The following is a 20,963-nucleotide window of genomic DNA, read 5'->3' as shown; positions in this document are numbered from 1 at the left end:
CATTCCTGTTACATATTTATGGCATTTCCCAATACTTATTAGCATATATGCATATCCTTTTAAGGTCTCTGAGGGTCTTCATTAATGGTCTCCAGTGGTCTTCTTTGAAACCCCCCAAAGTTCTAAGTGACCACCTTGTGAACTTCTTCATGTCAGTGCACCTGGTTAAAAAGTAACTGGGTGTTGTCTGGCTGACTGCCTCAGTTACCCCCTTCATTGCTTCTTTAAATCACTTGGCTCAGCTATCTGTAGTTTCCATGTTGTTGTTCTGAAAAATATGTATCTCTATATTTCTGTTATTATGAGCCTCAAAAATGTCCAAGAGACAGAGATGCTAACTAAAACTTTTATTTGAATAAAAGGGAGAGTTCACTAGACAATCCCCAATGAGGTCTCTCAGCCTGACAGAGGTCACAGCCTCTTTTATCCCTTTGCCTGAAATGCAGGTCTCTCCCCGTTTCCCCTTTGGCTGAGGTACTCTGGGGTTACAGCATTCCCAACATGCCTATAATGTGTTCCCCATTACATGGGCCCTTTGTTTCTGGGCAAATTCCACCTTTCCATAACTAAACAACTGAACAACCAATAAATTGTCACTACCCAGCATCAAACGTAACTACACTACAAATTTTGCAAGAACACCTATTTATTCTTAATATTGTAAATACTATCAGTTCTTGTTACATTTCTAAACTCCGACATCAGATAAATCTTCTGCAAAAGAGTGTGTATGTTTATGGATATGATAGAGGTCAGCAAAATCTGGAACAGCATAAACAGAGGAAACAGATTGAGCACTGACCTTTGAAAGGTGACATAAAATAAAAGATCATAGTTGTGGCAAGGCAGCACTGAAAGAGTAAAATATAAAAAAAAAAAATGTTACATTACACTTTTAACTACCAAGTATGGGTGCCCTGCTGATCCAAACAAGTTTGAAGCTAAAAACCATAGTAGTGGGGTACTAATAACATGGTACTGGTTAACAGAACGGTCAGTGTCAGTCAAAAGACAGCAGCCCAGCAGGGAGTCTCAGAGATGACTTTTCAGATGCTGAAATTCTGTACCGACTTCTGATTTCTGAGGTGCATTGTCGCAGCCCGGGGGAATAAAGGTCAAACCACTGAGTATGAGAGGTGAAAAGTGATCCTTTATTATAGGGGCACAAGGGTTTATATAAGGTTCTGAGGGAACTTGCCAGAAGGGAAGGCAGAACTAGGGAGGGGCATGCTAAACAGAGACATACAAGAGAAAGTGGGGAAGGTCTTAACCACAAACAGGGAGGAGTAACCATATAAGGACGGTCTAAACAAGGGAATGCTGTATTGCAGCAACGGGGAACCAATCAGAAACAAGGGGGAAAACGGGTAGAGAATATAGGAATTCTTGTGAAATTGATAAAATAGGATACATTAAAGGGTAAAAGGAACAATGCCATGAAACATAAACTTTAACACGATGTCCACACAGCTCTGCCAATCACTTGAAGGTGGTAAAAGTGATCTCTTCAGGAATTCCATTAACATTCTCATCTGTCTCCTCTTCCTGCCTCCACATGGCATATCTGTCAAGGTCTCCATTCTCCTCAGTGCATAGCACAAGCTGATCGTGCCTTTTGTCCTAATGTCCCAGATCCTAACAATGTTCTTTCTACTTATGGAAGATGTTATAAGTTACTTTTTCTTTGGAATTTTGAAGACGGCAAAAATACCTGCAGGACAAAGAAATATAGTAAAAGATTTTTATTACAGTGCTTAGGTACCCATTTTAGCGCTGGGTGCACCTTTGAATCATACAAAGAGCACACTGCTGTTTGAAAACCGCGCTTTTTTGTACCCTTCGGTATCAGTTGTTGAATATTCATTTACTGTCCATTTATTGCCTTAAAAGGTAATTTCTCTGCTTTGGAAGTGGGTGTTACCTTTTGGCTGGTAACATACCTCCCTGGGCTCATACAGGGGGGTCTTGCATCATACCCATGTTGCAAGACATGGAGGGTCTCTCTGTGTATCCACATGGCACAGAGGAATACATTTTTATTCATAATTTGTTCCCTGTTCTCGGCCGCGAAAGATTCCCTGGTAAGAGGTCCAGATAGGACCCTTCACCTTACAGTCTCCACGGTACGCCTATAAGTTAGTAAATATACAGAAATAGTTCTTTTGTTAGTACCCTCTGTTCATTTTAATTTGCTTGGAATAAAACCAGTTCCTCAATTTTTCACAGAAGACAAGTTCTGAAGACCCCACACAGCCCTTTTACCCAGCCAAAGAGAGGTGGCCTACAGCAACTGTTCCCTTCTACACATTGCTGAGATAGATAGTGGACCAGTCCCACAGGGCTCAAAAAAACTTGCGCTGTGATTTGAACCCTTCAGCAAGCAGCAGCTCTGCTGTCCTAGGAGGAAGAAAGAAGCAGGTCACCCATAGGCCTAAGGAGGTGCTGAAAGCTGTCTGGTTTGTGTTTAAAGAAACTTCACAGCCTGAGCATTCACGAGACTCTCTGGCAGTCACACTCTCAAAACCAGACACTTTAACTGCTGGGACCAAAGCATCTCCAATGTCCATGCAAACCCTAACATGTTTGGCTTACCATACATATATTTTTCAGTTAACTACACTTCTAACCATAAGGCACTTGCTCCATTGCATCTGTCACATGTAGAGCTGGCATGTAGCACTGAGTAGTCACATCCCTGTGATTTCTAGTCAACTTTTCCTACTTTATATAATTTCATGAAATCAAGAGGATTCTACCAATGTTGTGTCACACAATTTACTGTGATAAGATTAAGTTTTCTTTAAAAACAAACGGTATTAAAGTTTAATCACAAGGGATTTTACATAGATCATTGCAACCAGTACACTCTCCTTCCTCTATCACTTATCATTCTTTGAGGAAATAAGTATAAGAATTCACTGCATGAAGTAAAACTATACAGGAGGACCATGTCAGATAATTTACCACCTGGATGTTATCCCAATACTGAGAAGAGGCAATAAGAATGATACTTCAGAAATTATACAGAAAAAGTCTTTGATGTCATGGTAACAGAATGAAGAACCAAAGCCCCTCTCTGAGTTACTTTAATAATCAGAAGAAAGCGTGTCTCTGAATTGATGAGTAGCCTGTGGCAACCGGGCTACTTTCCAATATCTGACGAATCAGAGAGGAAAAGATCTAAAAAAGAGGTATTACAGTATTGAAGAGATATGCACTCAAAATACAGTAAAGCAGGAGAAAGCTTAAGAAGGGAGATAAGAATATGATATATCATTTTCACCCTGAACTAGGACTCCCCCAGATTCTTACACAATGTTCATTAGACTACAGGAAACAGAACCTTTTTGCATCCTGCAGGACGCTCCCCTGAAAAAACTTCTAAAAAATTTATTCTCAGGACTCTGAATCAGCAGTGATAACCTAGCAGACAAGTTCAACTTGTGTGTCTGGATATGTCTTACACTAGAGGAAAAACCTGAAAAAGGTGAAAATAGAGAAGAGCAAAAAATAGCATATCTGTGTCAAATTCCTTTACTGTCAATTTATGTAACAGAAACTTATAATTCTGCAGAATGTATGTATGTGTATGTACATATCTGTATAGAGAGTGAGAGAGAGAGAGAGGAAGAGAGAGAAGTAAAATAGGAAGAGGGTTTGGTTATACCAGATAGCAAAAGGTAAACAACTGCTCTGTGACTAACTGCAAGTAATCATCTAACTGTGAGATCAGTTAAACAGAATTTCTTAAGGGTCAACACTGAGGCTGACACTGTTTAACATCATCATTAATGACTTGGAAAAGGGGACAGAAGGATCCTAAGCAAGTTGGCAAATGACACAAAACTGCAGGGAGCACATGAAAGGCAGGCCTGTAATTCATATTGACCTTGACAAGCTGGAGGAATGGGCTACTAGGGAACCCATAATATATACACAGAGAGGCTAATCTAACTGGGTTTATCCAGCCAAGAGAAGGGAAGACTAAATCTCATTACTATCTTCAACTGTCTAAGGAGGTTTATAGAGAAAAATGAGCCAAGCTCTTCTCTGAGATGCACAATTAAACAAGAAGCAACAGACTCAAACTGAAACAACAGAAATTCTGACTGGAGAGGATAAAATGATTCTTCACTCTTATAACAGTTAAGCAGGGTGGCCAGAGAGATGGTACGATCTACACCCCTGGAGGTTTTAAAAAATCACATGGACAGGACCTTGTGCAACCTGATCTAGCTTGTAGTTAAATCCACTTCAAGCAGGTTGGACTACAGATCTCCAGAGTTCCCTTGCAAGCTACTTTTTTCTGTGGTGCTGTAATGCTATTTATACTAACAAAACTACAATATGCTTGCCTGCTAATGTCTAAACAAAATAGCTGTTTCAAGTCTGTGTTAAATGAGTTGCTTCCCTGCCATTATTGCATGCCATGGTGCTGATGATAGGAAGCAAGAAAAAGTGAAGCTTGTACTTCTATCCTGATGTGTTTTCTTTCTAGTGAAAAGAGTGGGATCCTATGCGTCTGTGTTTCCATTCTACAGGTGTGAACTATTTCTAAACTTGTATGTTAGATTGTCAATAGGGGAACAGCACAAGAATCTGAAATCAGCAAGAGCAGCTCAAACAAGAGAATCCACTGAAAGACTGCATACAAGTTTTTGCATAGGAAGTAGCTCCACGTATGATAGGTGGAAGCGGTACATCTCCATAGAGTAATATTAAAGTATTAAATTGTAGAATCATTTAGGTTGAAAAAGACATTTAGGATCATCACATTCAACTGCTAACCTAGCACTTCCAAGTCCACCACTAAACCATATTCCTAAGTGGCTACATGACTTTTAAATACCTCCAGTGATGGTGACTCAAGCACTTCACTGTTCCAATGCTTGATAACTCTTTTTTGGTGAACTAATATACAATCTAAACATGCTAGATTTCTTTCACACTTACTATAGTTAATAAACTTTTCTGGTATAAATCTGAGAGTGCCAGAGACCATGATGCTGTCACCTTGACATGCTGTGAAGATGGTTAGGCATCTTAATTTCCTCTGCAGAGTCTCTGTAATTGCACCTATCATCAATATTGCCTTCAGTTACTGGTGGTGAAAGTATAACACTTTTGTGCTATTAAGGACCACCTGAATGTTTTTTTGGGAACATCAGCACCTGATTCTTTCTGTTCTTCATTCATGAAAACCAGGAAGGACAGCCTATGTTATCTCTATTAGCAACAGTAAAGAAATCATGTTTATGTGCTGCTGGCTATTTCAGTTCTGCTAAATAAACACAATAACCCTGCAGTCATAATTCAATTCTTTTAAAATGGCCCCATTCAGCAATGAGGAGATTCACAGATAAACAAGTCACCAGTTTTCTGTTTTATCATCAACAAAAGAGACCAGCATCTCTGTGATTCAGACTTCATGGCACACTCATCTTAGCCCTGTATAAGTCAACTGTTGAACTCACAGGGCTTTTTAAGTTCCAGATTTATAACCTTTCTCTTTTAGATCCAGTCTGCCCTTCCTAGTGCCTTCCCATCCTCATGCATCTTCTGAACTGTGATGTGCTCATTACTGGAGATATAATGAAGCAGAACTTGGAATTCCATACCCTACAATCACTCTTCTACTTGGTCTAATCAAGGTAAGTGCAATTTTTAAAAAAGCATATAATTTACATTATTATTATTTAATATTGTCTGTTTAAAATTGTAAAATATTTATTTTTCTGAAGGAAAATAACTATTTTTTTTAAAATTAGGTTTTGTGGGGTGAGTTAAAACAGAACTTTAAAATATTTTCTCGTTGTTAAGGAATGGCAATGTAACATAAAAAAATAAAATGGCAATACAACATTTTCATAAATTTACTTGCCTAATTCTGCCTGTATTCAGAGTCTGAACCATTAAAACTTATGAGTTGTTTTAGAAGAAGTGTACATTAGGGAGTGTTTTAACTTTATAGAGCTCAACAGTAGTGATGATAAGGTTGAGTGCCTCTGGGTAAGAATCAGGGGGAAGGCTAACAAGTTAGGTAGGAATCCTGGTGGAAGTCTTTTACAGACAATCCAAGTAGGATAAAGAGGCAGATGAAGTATTCTAAATGAGGCTGGCTGATGTTTCATGATCCCTAGCCCTTGTTCTTGGGAGATACTTCACTTTGCCAGATGTCTGCTGGAAACTCAGTGCAGCAGAGAGAAGGCAGTCTAGGAGGTTTCTGGACTGTGTAGAAGATAACTTCCTGACACAGCTGGTAAGCAAGCCTGTCAGGGCTGATTCCCCATTAGACCTGCTGTTTACAAACAGAGAAGAAACCTGCTGGTGGGAGATGTGGGGGTTGGAGTCATCTTAAACATACCGATGACAAAAGGATAAGTTTTCAATTCTTGGTGAAGTAAGGGAGGGGGTCAACAGAACATCTACTTTGGACTTCCAGCAGGTGGAAACAGTTATTAATAACAAAGGGGTCCAGGAAGGCTGGACTTACTTTAAGAAGAAAATCTTAAAGGTGCAGGAGGAGGCCATCCCTAAGTGCCAAAAGATGAGCTTTTGGGGAAAAAAACCGGCCTGTCTGAACAAGTTTTCCCAGGAACTTAGGGAAAAAGAGAGTTTATGACCCTTGGAAGAAGGGGCAGGAAGCTCTGAAAGAGTACGAGGATGTTGTTGGATCATGTAGAGAGAAAATTAGAAAGGTGAAGCTCAGCTAGAACTCAATCTGGCCACTGCTGAGAAAGATAATAAAAAAGTTTTTTATAAATACATCAACAGCAAAAGGAGGGCCAAGGAAAAATCTCTTAATTGGGCACAGAGGGGAACATTGTAACCAAGAATGAGAAAAAGGCTTAATGCCTTCTTTGCCTCAGTTATCACAGACTGGTAACAGTAAGACCAGTTATCCTTAGGGCAACTGGTCCCCTGAGCTGGTAGACAGGGACAGGGAGCAGAATAGACGCCCTGTATAATCCAGAAGGAAGTCGTTAGTGACCTGCTGAGCCACAAAGACACTCATATGTCTATGAGTTCAGGTGGGATTCATGAGAGGGTACTGAGGGAGATGGCAGAAGAGCTTGCCAAACCACTCTTTGTCATTTATGATCAGTCCTGGCTAACCGGAGAGGTCCCAAATGACTGGAGGTTGGCCAATGTGACGCCCATCCTCAAGTAAGGTCGGAAGGAGGATCCAAGCACCTAGAGGCCTGTCAGCCTGACCTTGGTGCCTGGGAGGGTTATGGAACAGATTATCTTGATGCAATCACACAGAATGTACAGGATAACCAGGGGATCAGGCCCAGCCAATATGGGTTTAGGAAAAGAAGGTCCTGCTTGACCAACCTCATCTCCTCTCACGACCAGGTGACCCTCCTAGTGGATGAGGGAAAGGCTACAGATGTAGTCTACTTGGATGTCAGTAAAACCTTTGAAACTGTCTCCCACAGCATTCTCTTGGAAAAGCTGGCAGCCCACAGCTTGGACAGTTCTTTGCTTGGTTGAAGAACAAGCTGGATGGCTGGGCCCTGAGAGCAGTGGTGAATGGTACTGCATCCAGTTGGTGGCCAGTCACTAGTGGTGTTCCCCAAGGCTCAGTGCTGGGCCCACTCCTGTTTAATATCTTTTTTGATGATCTGGATGAGGCGATTGAGTGTACTCTCAGTAAGTTCATGGACAATACTAAGTTGGGTGGGAGTATGACAGGTTGGATTGATGGGCCGAGGCCAATTTTATGAGGTTCAATAAGGTAAAATGCCAGGTTGTGCACTTGGATCGCAACTCCATGCAGCATTACAGCATGGGGGAAGAGTGCTGGAAAGCTGCCCAGGAGAAAAGGATGTGGGAGTGCTGATCAACAGCTGTCTGAACATACATCAGCAGTGTGCTCAGGTGGCCAAGAAGGCCAATGGCATCCTGGCTTGTATCAGAAATAGTGTGGCCAGCAGGACCAGGGCAGTGATCACCTCCCTCTACTCAGCATTGGTGAGGCAGCACCTTGAGTTCTGTGTCCATTTCTGGGCCCTATAATTCAAGGATATGGAGGTGCTGGAATGTGTCCAAAGAAGAGCCAACAAAGCTGGTGAAGACCTTTGAGCACTATGAGGAGTGGCTGAGGGAGCTGGGGGGTGTTAAGCCTGGAGAAAAGGAGGCTCGGGGGTGAGTTGTAATCTTCTACAACTACAAGGAGGTTGTAGCAAGGTGGGGATTGGTCTCTTCTCCCAGTCAACCAGTGACAGGACAAGAGGACACAGTCTCAAGCTGCACCAGGGAAGATTCAGGTTGGAAGAGTTTCTTCATGAAAAGCATTAGAAATGGCTGCCCATGAAGGTGGTGGAGTCACCGTTCCTGGAGGTGTTCAAGAAACAACTGGATGTGGCACTTAGTGCTACAGTCTAGTTGACAAGGTTGGTTGGAGGTTGGTCAAAAATTTGACTTGATGATCTTGGAGGTCTTTTCCAACTTAAATGATTCTGTGATGTCAAAAGTTAGAAAATCTTGACATCGTCAACGCTAAAACAAAATTTTGATAACATTTTCACTTAAGCATGAAAAGTCAAAAGAAACACTGAACTCTTCTAAAAAATCTATTATTTTCTTTCAGATATAGTGTGATATCTTTCTGCAGAACCCTGTCTTTAATAACTCACCTAATAAAGTGCCTTGTTACCTGACCTGACCACAGCCCCAAATTCTCAAATCTAAAATCAGTAGCGCTCAGCTTCATTCTTTTTGAAGGGCGCTTCACATGGGAACTTTCCCCAAGAGGGTAAATTCATTCCAGTGACACTGACACTTAAACTCTACTGCTGCTCTAGTGACTATTTTATTATGCTGTTGTAAAGCTCTCAAAGTAGAAAGATTGAGAAAGCCTGAAATACTGTAGTTCATCAGAGCACTTATCAAGGAGTTACAAGGTCCAATGTCTTCATCAAGGTCCAGATAACCAGACAGCTGTACATGATATTCCTCATCAGGCAGAAGATTTAACATAGTCCGCAGATCTAGAGATGAGTATTGATTCCTCTGAGGAATATGTACAAACTACAAGGAAGACAACAATGAACAAGCAATTGGATAACTGAGCCAGATAAAGTTCCAGGTAGAGTAAAAATGGAAGCATCAGCAATGTTGCAAAGAGCATTCAGTGAATAAAGTCCAACAACATGTGCTTAATAGAAAATATCACAAACTAGCTCACACTGTGTGCAGCTATCTGTCCTGTGCACAAAATACCAAAAGATTGCTATGGAAATAATGTGATAAAATCATACCTCAACAGTAATACAGTGTGGAACAACATAGCAGTTACTACTTTAACATCTGTGCCTCTAAGTGATTGAAAGCATGGACTGAAACACATGAGCAATCTGTTCTAGAAACAGGTGTCCCTGCCGATGGCAGGTGGGTTGGAACTAGGTTATCTTTAAGGTCCCTTTCAACCCAAAATATTCTGTGATTCTACAACCTCTTACTGTAGCTCACTCAGTACAGAAAGATGTTGTGGAAAGTGGTAGATGCAGGCAGCAATGATTAAGTGTGCTAAATATTGCCCTTGAAAGCCTCTTTACAAATGCTTGAATAAGATGAAAAGTTTGATCTTTTGTCATCAGTATCATGCTCCCATAAGATGCTTAGTGGGCTGAACTGGTGTACTCCCACTTTAAAACCTTGGTGCGTGTGTGTCAGAGAACAGCAACAGCTAAGTGTAATAAACTATATTTTAAAGGGGATTCTTTTTTTGTTAAGCTTAGTAAAACTTCAGGACATTGATATGTGATTTCCGTGTGTATTTCCCACATATCTGTTAACTGTTTCTAACAAGCTGCTGTTTGTTCCCGAGGCTGATAAGGAAGGGGGGGAGGGAAGTCTGGCAGTGTAATTAAACTACAGCAGCTGGGGACACTGAGAAGCTTCCTCTAAACAAGGAGTCAAAGTGATTTATATAGACGATAAGACTGGAAGGGGAGGAAAAATACCTATTAAAGGCGCATACTCCAAGCCGGGTTCATCTTGCGGACATCGAGGAAGACTAAAAATCTTCATCACAGAGACCCCGGCCCACAAAGAAACCCCCAGACCACGGACGCCGGTAACACAGCCCAGGAACATGCATGGGGAAAACTTTGCAACTGAGCATGTGCAAAGAGCACATGCCCCGGACTATGTATGGATAAGAACCTATGTACTGAGCATGTCTGGACGGGAACGCGGAGGGTTCAAAAGGGGAAGTTTGAGAGCTTGGGGCGGGCGGCGGCGAGCTGTGAGAGAACTCTCTTTTGTTCTAAACAGCAACCCCCGTCCCGGCGCACCGATTGTTTATCTACCGCTTATTAATAAATTTGCTTGCTATTGTAAATTGGCTTCTTCAATTCCTTTAAGGCATTATTGCTGGTAACCTATAACACTAAGTATGCCCACATCTAGACGGCAGCTCTAGTTCGCCAGAAGAGAAGCAGAGAGAGGGTGGCGAGGGCGGTTCTCCTCAGCCCTGTGGCGGATTGCCGGGCCAGTGTTCGGCAATGGCGGCTCCAGCAGAGCTCGCCCCGCCCCTCCCGCTCCCGCCCCGGCCCAGCCGCCCGGCCCGCCCGCTCCGCCGCCGTGCCCGCGGGCCCCGCCCCCCTGCTCGCGCCGCTGGGAGGAGTAGCTGCCCGGGACCGCAGGAGTGCCCTGCACAAGTGCCCGCACCTAAAAGAAGACAAAATAACGTGCTGGTGTAAGGGCGCTGTAGATGTGGGCGCTTTGCAGTGGGTTGAGTCGCTGGTCACCGGCTGCTTTCAACGTGGGTTTCTGCAGAGAGCACCTTCTGCTGTCTTTCCCGCTGCCACTACTCAGGCAGCCACCGACGTTACCCTCGAGGAGGCGAAGTGGAGCTGGGTCCTTGCTGAGGCCGTGGCGCAGGTGTGACGCAGGCGGGCAGCGCAGAGGCGCCGCGGCGGGCACGATGATGCCCGGGGAGACGCCGCTGCCGCCGCCGGCCGGGACCGCGGCCGCCGCCGGAGCCTGCGCCAACTGCGGTGTTCTCCAGCAGGTAGACACGGGCTGCCCTCCCTGTGGCGCTGGAGCGGGGTAGTGGGACTGCGCCGGGCCGCTGGCGGGTGAAAAGTCCCTGGTCCCTGCAGCCACCGCTCCCGGCGCGGCGGTAACCCGGATAGAGTGTGTGGCGAGCGGGCTTTGTAAAAGTAGCGGCAGTGTCGAGCTTTAGCCGGGCGAAATGTGGAGAAGTAGCTCAGGTCTCTGCGGCGTGCCTGGGAATTTTTAGGCGTATCCTTTTGGCTTTGCTTCGGTGCAGTGAAAGGACTGTTATAATTCACTTCCTTCCTTGAGGTCCCTTAAGCGAGCGTGTGTTGTTGTAATATTATGCTTTGGGCAATATTTGTTTCTCCTTTAATAAGGGGAAGGCCCTGTTGAGAGACCATAAGACACGCTTAGAATGAGCATGGATTGAGAATCTGGAAAATCTGTAGATACAAGTGAGCTAATGTTGTTTATTGCTAATATTCTGCACAAGCTTAATTGAATTTTGAGGGGGAAATCTTACGGGGATTTAGTATAGAATCTACCGCAAAGGCAACGCTTGAACAACTTTTGTAGTAAGGCCTCCTTTAAGTATGTATATTTTCTTGTGCAGCTTGTATTCTCTACGTTTATTTAGGCAAATATACGTTTGATGATTTAGTAATAAAGGACTAAAATAAAGAAGATTATTGTATTCTGTACCACATTAGCAATCAACTTAGGGGTATTTACAGTAGATAGTACTGTTTTTTGGGGCTTAAGTTCTTTACCGACTTGAGACTCTTCCTTACAGAATATAAATGAATATGTAGCTGCATTAATTGCACTGAAGCAAAAAATGATTGACGGAGAGTAAGTACAATTGCACGTGTGTTTTTGTTTGGTGGGTTGGGGTTACTTACACCACGCTAAATGCTCCAAAATGAAAGTCACTTCTTCACAAGCGGGTCCTAAATCTAAACTGTAAGACTTCTTTAATATAAGCTCTAAAGCATCGGTATGTCATGGCAGTAAACAGGGCTAAGTACAGGCAGAAGCAGTTCTTTGAAGAGGTTGATTTCATTTATTTATATTATTATTTCATTTATTTGTGTTCATTTGTTTAATTCTTCTGAAGAATATGAGAACTAAAGTCAAGTACAGATGTATAATGAACCTTTTAAACAGAATTAAGTCTGATCATTAAGGTGTGAAATGCTGTTGGATTAAATATCAGAATATGAAAACTGAAGCTGAACATCTTTCAGAACAGTAAGGTTCTAAAATATTTCTTATAGCTTACTTCTCTTATGTGATTTCTTGAATTTTTCTCAAAACCCATCAACATATGCTTGTATGGAATGAAATATCAAGATACGTTATCTATACCTCCATAATATGACCTAATATCCATGCTATGTCTTCTAATTGTAGTGGTTTGTCTCTTATGTACCCTTTGCCAGATACGTCTCAGTTTGGCTTGAGTGAATCTAAATTCCAGTCCTGCATTCTGGTTTCCAAAGAGTATTTAAGAGAGCACACACTGGGAGCCTTTTTTCAAGCTCTTTACTCTGAGATTCCTTTTCTGACCTCCAGACTTTGTATCCCTCTTCCTTCTGCCAATGCACACAGTTCTTGTGGGAATTGTCTCTTTAACTACTTGCAGCTCAGCCTTTCGTTTTTTTGCCATTCTTGATTACTCTTAACTGTTGCAAGAGAAAGTAATGCAACCCTTTCTGTCCTGGGGTAATGCCTATGGTATTTCTCTTTCTTGTCCTTTCTTCTCACAGTTCTTAAAAGCCAAAGCATTTAAGGAAAGAATTACTTTCCTTGGTGCTGTTCCTCTTGGGTCAGGGCATTACCCTCTTATGGCTGCTGGGAGAATAATGTAAAGATTAAGGCATTTTAGAGTCTTCTGAAATATTTTTCTGAGATTTATGTGTTCTTTTTTTAGGAAAACATCCTTTTGGTAGCATGGTATATATGTATCTTTTAATATATGCGTGTATATTAATCTTTACACATATATATGTATATATATATATTTGTATATAATTTTTAATGTTTTTATACATTTATGTATGTATATAAATTTTTACCTAAACAGTATGTTTATTTTTTGAAAAACTGCAATGAGTTAATGGCTACAAAGTAATGTAATTCAGTGAGTTTTTTCTATTTCAAAGCAGTCTGATTTGAGTGGCTTAATTTTAATAGCTTAATGAAACAAAAGGGTTATATTGACTACTATCAGAAAATGCAAACCAATCTTACACTTTCTGTATTTATCTATAAAGCAAAAGGAAAGGTATCCTGAGACGTAATTGTCAAAATTAGGGGAGAAAATTAGTAATGTCTTTTTTTCTTTACTTGCAGTCGTTTACTGACAGAATATCAACAGAAATGCACTGATATCCTTTGTCTAGTAGTGTCCTTACAGAATTAGTATACTTACAACATTTCTTATAAGAGTACTTGAGACTTTTTATTTAAGGTTTAAGTTAAAAGGTGATGTTTCCAGTGAAGAACAAACTGGGTAGGTTTTGTAAAGAAAATAGGCCTTTGGAATTAAAACTATCCACTTTAGATCTGCATGTGTCTAATACATGATTCAAGATGGTCTATTTGAAATCTGTATTACTGAGAATTACTCTTTCTTCCACATAACAGAAGCAGCTCTGCTTATTCACTTCAAGTGTATTGAAATGTATGTATTAAACACTTAATTGTGCAAGTCTTGTGGAGTTTTTGTATGAGGAAGTCTTTATTGGATGTTTCTTTGCAAGTGGCAATTAGGTTGAACTATATTTAAGGACATTTGATGAACTGTTTTTAATTTCTACCTTAACAAGAGATTACAGCTTCAATTTGCTGAACGGTAAGTTGATATATGTTGTTTAATAAAGATGCTATATTTTCAGTCTTGTGGTGTGGTTAGTTTTGGGAGTCTCATGCTGTAATAGCAGCAGCCCTGGGTCTCAACTGAGCATTTAATATGGTCGTTTACTGTGCTTCCTAGGCTGTAGTTAGCAAAGGTACCCTTGATAAGCAGTGAAATCTGTTGTCCTTCTACAGTACCTGTGTGGGATTCTTTCCTGGGCCTGTGTTACGTGGAAGTCTTAAGTGACCAAGTGGAGATATGGAGTTCATATTTTGGTGGTGGTTGAATGTAAGCCTATTTGAGGTGGCCATATTTGTATGAAGCATTTTGCCTTAGAGTTATGGCTGCATGCCCTTGCTTACGCTACTTGATTATAGAGGAAGAGGCGGCATTTAATCCTGCCTGGTGAAGAATACTGCAGTTGGACTCTGCTCTTATTTTACAGCAATATGTAGGCAGAGACACTTATTACCAGTGTAGGCAGCACAGCTATGTGGCATGTACCATCTGATTGCATCTAGCTTCAGGCTCAGTGTAATGTTTTTTAACCAGATCTTAAATTTTCTCTAAATGTTGGATGGAAAAATGAGAATACTGAGACTCTAAAAGCTTTTAGGTATCTCTCGCAGCATTTTTTCCATAGGAAAAAAACAAAATACTGAAGACACTTGACTGAAGAATCAGAATATTACCTTTGAAAGCACCTATGTTTTTGGCAACTTCTTTTTTAATTGCACATCCCGTTTCAGAGAGATCTCTGCTCTTCGTTGCCAAGTGGAGCAGATGTTACAGAAAATTCTGCCTCTGGAAAAGTGCCAGGAAGAGCTGGGTTCCTTGAAGGCAGAGTTGGAAGAGAAAAAGGTGTGCTTATAAGGTTTAAATGACTTGCACTTTTTCCATTGAAGGAAATATATGTATTTAATGCTCATCTTAATGAAGCTGACTTTAATGAGCCTAGTTGTTATTTCCAGCTCACTGGGACAGGCAGCTCTGGGTTTAGGTGAAATTGATTAAATGATAGCAGGTTTCAGAGAGGCAAAAAGTTTAGGCTTTGTAGTTTGTATGATTTTTGATCAGATTATTTTTTTTTTATTTCCTCACTTAGGAAGGAAGGAGAAACAGACTCCTTTGGCTTTCTGTTCTGGTCTTATCAGAATACTGAATACTTGTACTACTGAAAAGGTGCAAAGAGCGTCTATGCAGAATAGGTTATGCTTCTGTTACCATTTTGAACATATGCTTTTACAGTATTAGCTTCTAGAGCTTATCCCTAATTTCTCTTCTGTTTCTCCTGAGATTTAGTCTACAGGAGAAAAGCTGTTCAAATCACCTAAATATATGTATTTGCTATACTTTAACTATTATTTCTGTGAAAAATACTGCACCCTCTTTCTTGTATATTTTTTCATGATGGTATAAGGCAGGATATTAATATTTGTCTTGTCGCTGTACCTAGTTTGTCTTTCATGTTAGAACTGCTTTTAAATATCTTCCCTCAGCAAGTGTTCGTAGCTGATGTCCTGATGACACTTCCAGAAAAAGCAGGACTATACATATGGTGTATAATAGTTGTGCTCTTGACCTCAGCTTTGACTTCCTATCCAGATAGGTGTTGAGGCACATACTCAAAAGATAGATAAACATATAGAGGTTTATGTATTTGTTTGTTATAACTTTTGCTGTTAAAGGAGGATAACCTGACTTTTCAATTTGCTTGTTTTCTCATGGAATATACTTTTTTGGCTATGCACTAGAATAGGTAAGGTGTCTGCCGTCTTTTTTTTTTTCTCCTCAGTATGGACATATTTTAACTCTCCTCTCCTTCTTCACAGAGCTCTCTCAAGATTTATCGTGAGAGTCAACTGGAATATGCTAAAATTAAAGAAGAAATAGTAAACAGTGATGCTATGTGAGTGATGCTTCTTTTTTTCACAACCTTTCTTTCCCCCTCTTACCTATTCCAGAACTTGATCTTATACTTTAGCTAGTTACGCTTTCCATTTTTGTTTATGGGTTCTTACAACAGTGAGTTGATGGAAGGCCAGTCTTAAATTTTGTAGCAAACACACCTGAGTGCAGTGTTAGTTTAATTATTATCTTGTCTTGAAGTAGCTTTTGGTGGTTGTTTAGCAAAAGTTTTTTAAGAACAGGATGAGATTAAGAAAAAGCTTTAGTTTCTCCATTTTTAAGTGGATTTTAATCTTGGCTTTTTGTTATTTCCATCCATTTGAGTTGTGCTGATAAGTCCCCGAGGACAGTAGAGAAATTATATTATCAAAGTGGTCTGCACTTTGATAATCAGTCCTTAAAATAATTGGTTTTAAAGAAACAGCTCAGCAGTTTAGGGTGAACTGTCTGCCATGTTTGGAAGTGAGCAGGAGGGATTTGGCACCAAAAGTGCAGAAGCTGTTTTTTCTATCACAGTACAGAATATTCTGAAGCTGTGCCTTGATAATTCCCAAAGTTTGTTTTTCCACTAACCAGTCACTTCAAGGCTTCCTTGCCTGGAGCATATGTGTGTACTGTAATTTCTTACAGCTCTTGATGAATACTGTAATGAACTTGTCTAATAGCTTTTTAACCCTCTAATCTAATTACCTGTATCATGGAACTGTGACTTCTCTATACTGTTTGGAAAGGTGCTCATGCTCTCAAAAGAGAACCAGCTAAAATATAGCTGGGTGTTATGAGTTGGTAGTTGTGGTTATTTTTCTCCAGATGCATCACTTTGCGTTTATCAAAACCAGTGATTGCTCTCTAGTAGCTTGGAATTCTAAGACCCTTCTGCTGTTTTTTGTAGTCACCTTTTATTTCTGATGTGTTCCAACACACATCCTGATGGGACTCCCATTGGGGACTCCTTACTTCCATGATAGCTGGCTATGATTTTTAATTTTGGTGTTCTTAAGCTATTTTAGGTCTACCATCAGGGAAGGGATCAGTTCCCTCTGCTCAGCACTGGTGAGGCCAGACATGGAGTACTGTGCCCAGTTCTGAACTTCTCTGTACAGGATATATGGGTATACTGCAGAGAGTCTAACAAAGGACCATGGAGATGAACAAATGACTAAAGCATCTCTCAAATGAGATACCCTAGTATCTTTACATGACTTGTGAAATATGCAGTACTTGCAAGCACAGCAGCACACCCCTACTGCCCAAAAGACTGTATAAGCAGGCTAAGTTGTTACTTTTTCTGCCAGACTGTACTTATTTCACATATAGATGTACTAAATGTTCTGTGAACTTAATGGAATATTTAGCACATCATCCTGTCTAAGAGCAGCAAAGGGCAGCTACACCATTGCTAACTGCATCTTAAGAGGGAACTGAGCAGCCTAATGTGCTGGTAGTGTACTGTGTCCATATAGATACATTGCTTGTCTCCTTTCTGTCATTTATATGTTCAAGAAGAAGGAGCCAGGGAACTACAGGTCAGTCAGCCTCACCTTGATCTCTGGGAATGTGGTGGAACAGCTTATCATTTCCAGGCACATGAAGAACAAGAAGCTCCTTGGGAGTAGACAGTATGGCAATACCAAGGAAAAGTCATACTTGACTCTCTAGATAAACTGACATGCCTGGTAGATGAGGGGAGAGCAGTGGCTAGTGTCTCCCATAAGAGCCTCACAACCCCTCAGGCTGGTACTGTAGGGGCTGCACGGGCAGACTGTGAGGTAGATTGAAACCTGGCTGAATGGCCAGGCCCTGAGAGTGGTAATGAATGGTAAAGTCTAGCTGGAGACCAGTAGGTAGCACTGTACCCTGAGGGAAGACAGCGAGAGCCACATACTGGGTCTAGTCCAGTTTAACATCTTTGCTAATGATCTGCATGATGGGGCAAAACATACCCTCAGCGAGTTTGCCAATGACACAAAGTTAGGAGGAGTGGCTGATGGACCAGGGGGCGTGCTGCCATCCAGCATGAGCTTGACAGGCTGAAAAAATGAGCTGACAGAAACCTTGGGAAGTCCAGCAAGGAGAAGTGCAAAGTCCTGCACCTGATGAGAAACAACCCCACACACCAGTACATGCTGGGAGCCACTCAGATGGAGAGCAGCTTGGGATGCTGCTGGACACCAAGTCAGACACGAGCCAGTGATACACACTTTGTGGCAAAAAAGGCTACCGATATCCTGGTCTGCACTAAGCAAAGTTTTGCCAGCAGGCTGAGGGAGGTGCTCCTCTACTCAGCACTAGTGAGGCCACCCCTGAAGTACTGTGTTCAGTCTGGTCTCCTCAGTCCAAGAGAGACATGGATGTACCGGAATGAGTTCAGTGAAGGACCATGAAGGTGATTAAGGGATGGGAGTATCTCTGCACTGACAGAAGGCTGAGAGAACTGGGACTGCTAAGTCTGGAGAACAGAGGTCTCAGGGCTGATATCATCCGTGTCTATAAATACCTGAAGGGAGGGTGTAGAGAAGACAGAGACAGGCTCGTTTCCATGAAGCCCAGTGACAGGACGAGAGGTCATGGGCAAAAAGTAAGACACAGAAGGTTCCCTCTGAATATCAGGAAACACTTGTTTTTTTGCTGTGAGAATAACTGAGTACTGGCACAGGTTTTCCTGAGCAGTTGCGTCCTCTCCATCTTCAGAATACTCAGAAGCCGTCTGGACATGGTCCTGGTCAAAGAGCTGTAGGTGGCCCTGCTTGAGCAGAGTGGGTTGGACAAAATAACTTCCAGAGGACCCTTCCAACCTCAACCTCAATTCTGTGATGCTGTAGCTATTTTGTATACCTCTGATGCTGATGTATTGTAAGCAGTAGGTCATATGAGTTCAGTAACTCAAAAGCTGGGTTTCTTCAGAAGCAGAATAATAGTGAATTGTTCATAAAATTATTGTTAATCTACAGTTACTATAAAATAATTTAGGTCAGAAATTATTTCTCAAGTCCTTTGATCCAATCTGTCGTTCAGAGTCAGTGTCAAAGTTAGCTTGCTGAGGACCCTGTCTAGTGGAGATTTGAATATTTACAAGGATTGCATTTCCCATGTTACAGGAATGCAACTTCTGTTAGCATGGCCTTTTGTCAGCTGCAGTTGTGCATGCATCTTAAAGCTCAGATCATGGACATGAGGAGAGCAGACTTCATGGTGCTCAGGGAATCAGTAAGTGAGGTCCCTGGAGAGAATGTTTTTGCAGGTGCTAGGGTCCATCACTGCTGGTCGCTTTTTAAACATGGCCTCCTAAGGGCACAGGAGCAGGCAATTCCCAAATGTTGGAAGTCAAGCACGCAAAGCAGAAGGCCAACCCTATTTGGTGTAACTCCTTTAGCATGACACATCAACCATCCAATGTATTATGGACTTTTCTAGCTGTATGCTGGTCATTTTGTCCAGAAGGAGACACATATCAAAAGCTCTGCTAAAGTCCAAAAACCCTCACATCAGCTGGCTTCCCTTAGTCAAAAGGATGGGTGACCTTGTTGTAAAAGGAAATCAATTAGTTAAACAAGACTTTCCTCTCCTCAACGTAGGTAAGACGAATGACTGCATTGTCTCAAGTGTTTTTCAGTAACTCCCAGGGTAACCTCCCTAATTTTACCAGTAATTGGAGTCAAACTGACAGGCCTGTCATTACCAGAGTCTTCCTTCTTACCCTTCCTGAAAACTGGGACATATGCCAGCTTCCAGTTGACTGGGACCTCTCCAAATGCTCAAGGCCATTGAACAATAATGGAGAGAGGTCCTGTCCTAACATTGCCCAGCTCTTTTAGTACTCTGGCATGAATCTTGTCAGGCCCCATAGACTTATGTGTGTCCACCTGAGCAGCAAGTCTTGAACAGGTTCAGAGTTGTCCGGGAGTTTATCAGTTTACCAGTCATGGTCTTCCAGCACACATCTTGGGGTCCTCAGGACCCATCATTGATGAGAGATGATGACTGACAGAGCTGAAGAAGGCATTAAAGATCTCTGCTTTCTCTGCATCCCTATTTGTGATGTGACTGACCTTATCAAGCAATGGACCAGTGTTATTTCTGATCCTCTGTTTGCTGTTAAGATATTTTGAAATGCCCTTTTTGTTGTCCTTTAGAGTACTGGTCAGCTTGAACTCTAATTGAGCTTTGGCTGCATGAATCTTCTCCCTCAATGGCAAACAGCATCTCTATAGTCTTCCCGTGTCAACTGACCTTGATTCCATTGTCCACACATTGTAGATGCAGTGCTTCTGTGCATTGTTTAGAAGGTAATTTACAGAGAAACAGTAGTTTACCTCCTATTTTCTAAAGGACAACTCCTCCTCCCTCCCCTTTTTTTTTTTCTCTGCAAAGGTGTTTTATGAGCAATTTTTTTCTGAAATTCTTATCTATGGCTTGACTGTCATAGTGATCATATAGGAAAGTAAGTAGGAACCTCTTCAGACTGAGAAGGCACAAGATCATTAGTCTATTACTTTATAGTAATATAAAGTATATAAAAATATAAAGTCTATTACTTTATAGTATATAGACTACTGAACATGCAAAAGGTGGTCAATCATCCTGTTTATGAGTGGGTTTTCAAATATATGCCACTTAATGTCTGAAGTCATAATTAAAGCCTGCACATCCAAAAAGGCTTAGACTGTAAATCTCAATCAATTACGTAGGTTTTAATATGGAAAATAGGTGAACTGTGGTCTGCTTCATGAATATGATTAGTGAGCATGTGTTTGTCAGGAAAGAGTTCTGTGTCACAACAGTTTAAAACAATTTCTGGAATATTGGGATATAACAGAAGGAAATAGTAAAAATATTTACTTGTCTACTTATTTATTTTCCAGTTCTGTGTATGTTTTACATATAAGGTAGGTTTGGGAATGCTAAAGTCAAAATTATTCAGGATGCATGTTTGTTTGGGTTTTGTTTGTTTGGTTTTTTTGTTTGGATAGTGTAAACAAAAAGCTGTGGGACATGAGTGATCCTGAAGGCTATTCCTGATTATCTCATTGCTTAGATACTATTCGTTGTAAGCAAGGCTTAATTGTTTTTAAGGAGTAAAACTAACCTGTCTGCATTACATTATAGAAATACAAAAAACAGAGAGCAGTTGTCTGCTATTGCGTTTCAAACTCCAAGATGTAGCTAAAGGCATATTTATAGAATC

The 20,963-nt window shown here is 41.2% G+C and overlaps 1 protein-coding gene across 3 annotated transcripts in view; it reads left to right on the top strand.

The window, feature by feature from the left end:
- Positions 1 to 10,895: 10,895 nt before the first annotated feature.
- The window catches only part of ICE1 (interactor of little elongation complex ELL subunit 1), a 39,272-nt gene continuing 29,204 nt past the window's right edge, over positions 10,896 to 20,963 (top strand). The window contains exons 1-6 of one of the 3 annotated variants that reach the window (XM_050311375.1): positions 10,896 to 11,023; positions 11,804 to 11,862; positions 13,366 to 13,401; positions 13,850 to 13,867; positions 14,620 to 14,731; positions 15,703 to 15,779. In XM_050311375.1, the coding sequence (XP_050167332.1) occupies positions 10,937 to 11,023; positions 11,804 to 11,862; positions 13,366 to 13,401; positions 13,850 to 13,867; positions 14,620 to 14,731; positions 15,703 to 15,779 (389 nt within the window). In that variant the 5' untranslated portion in view covers positions 10,896 to 10,936. Of the gene's footprint in view, positions 11,024 to 11,059; positions 11,257 to 11,301; positions 11,863 to 13,365; positions 13,868 to 14,619; positions 14,732 to 15,702; positions 15,780 to 20,963 lie in introns of those variants that run through there. The other 2 variants (XM_050311383.1, XM_050311393.1) reach the window with 2 other exon arrangements.

This window comes from Myiozetetes cayanensis, unplaced genomic scaffold, assembly GCF_022539395.1.
Source record: "Myiozetetes cayanensis isolate MyiCay16 unplaced genomic scaffold, myiCay2020 scf1, whole genome shotgun sequence".
NCBI classification, from domain to species: domain Eukaryota; kingdom Metazoa; phylum Chordata; class Aves; order Passeriformes; family Tyrannidae; genus Myiozetetes; species Myiozetetes cayanensis.
Note: the sequence above shows the minus strand (reverse complement) of the source record. Positions and strands in the feature narration are given on the sequence as shown.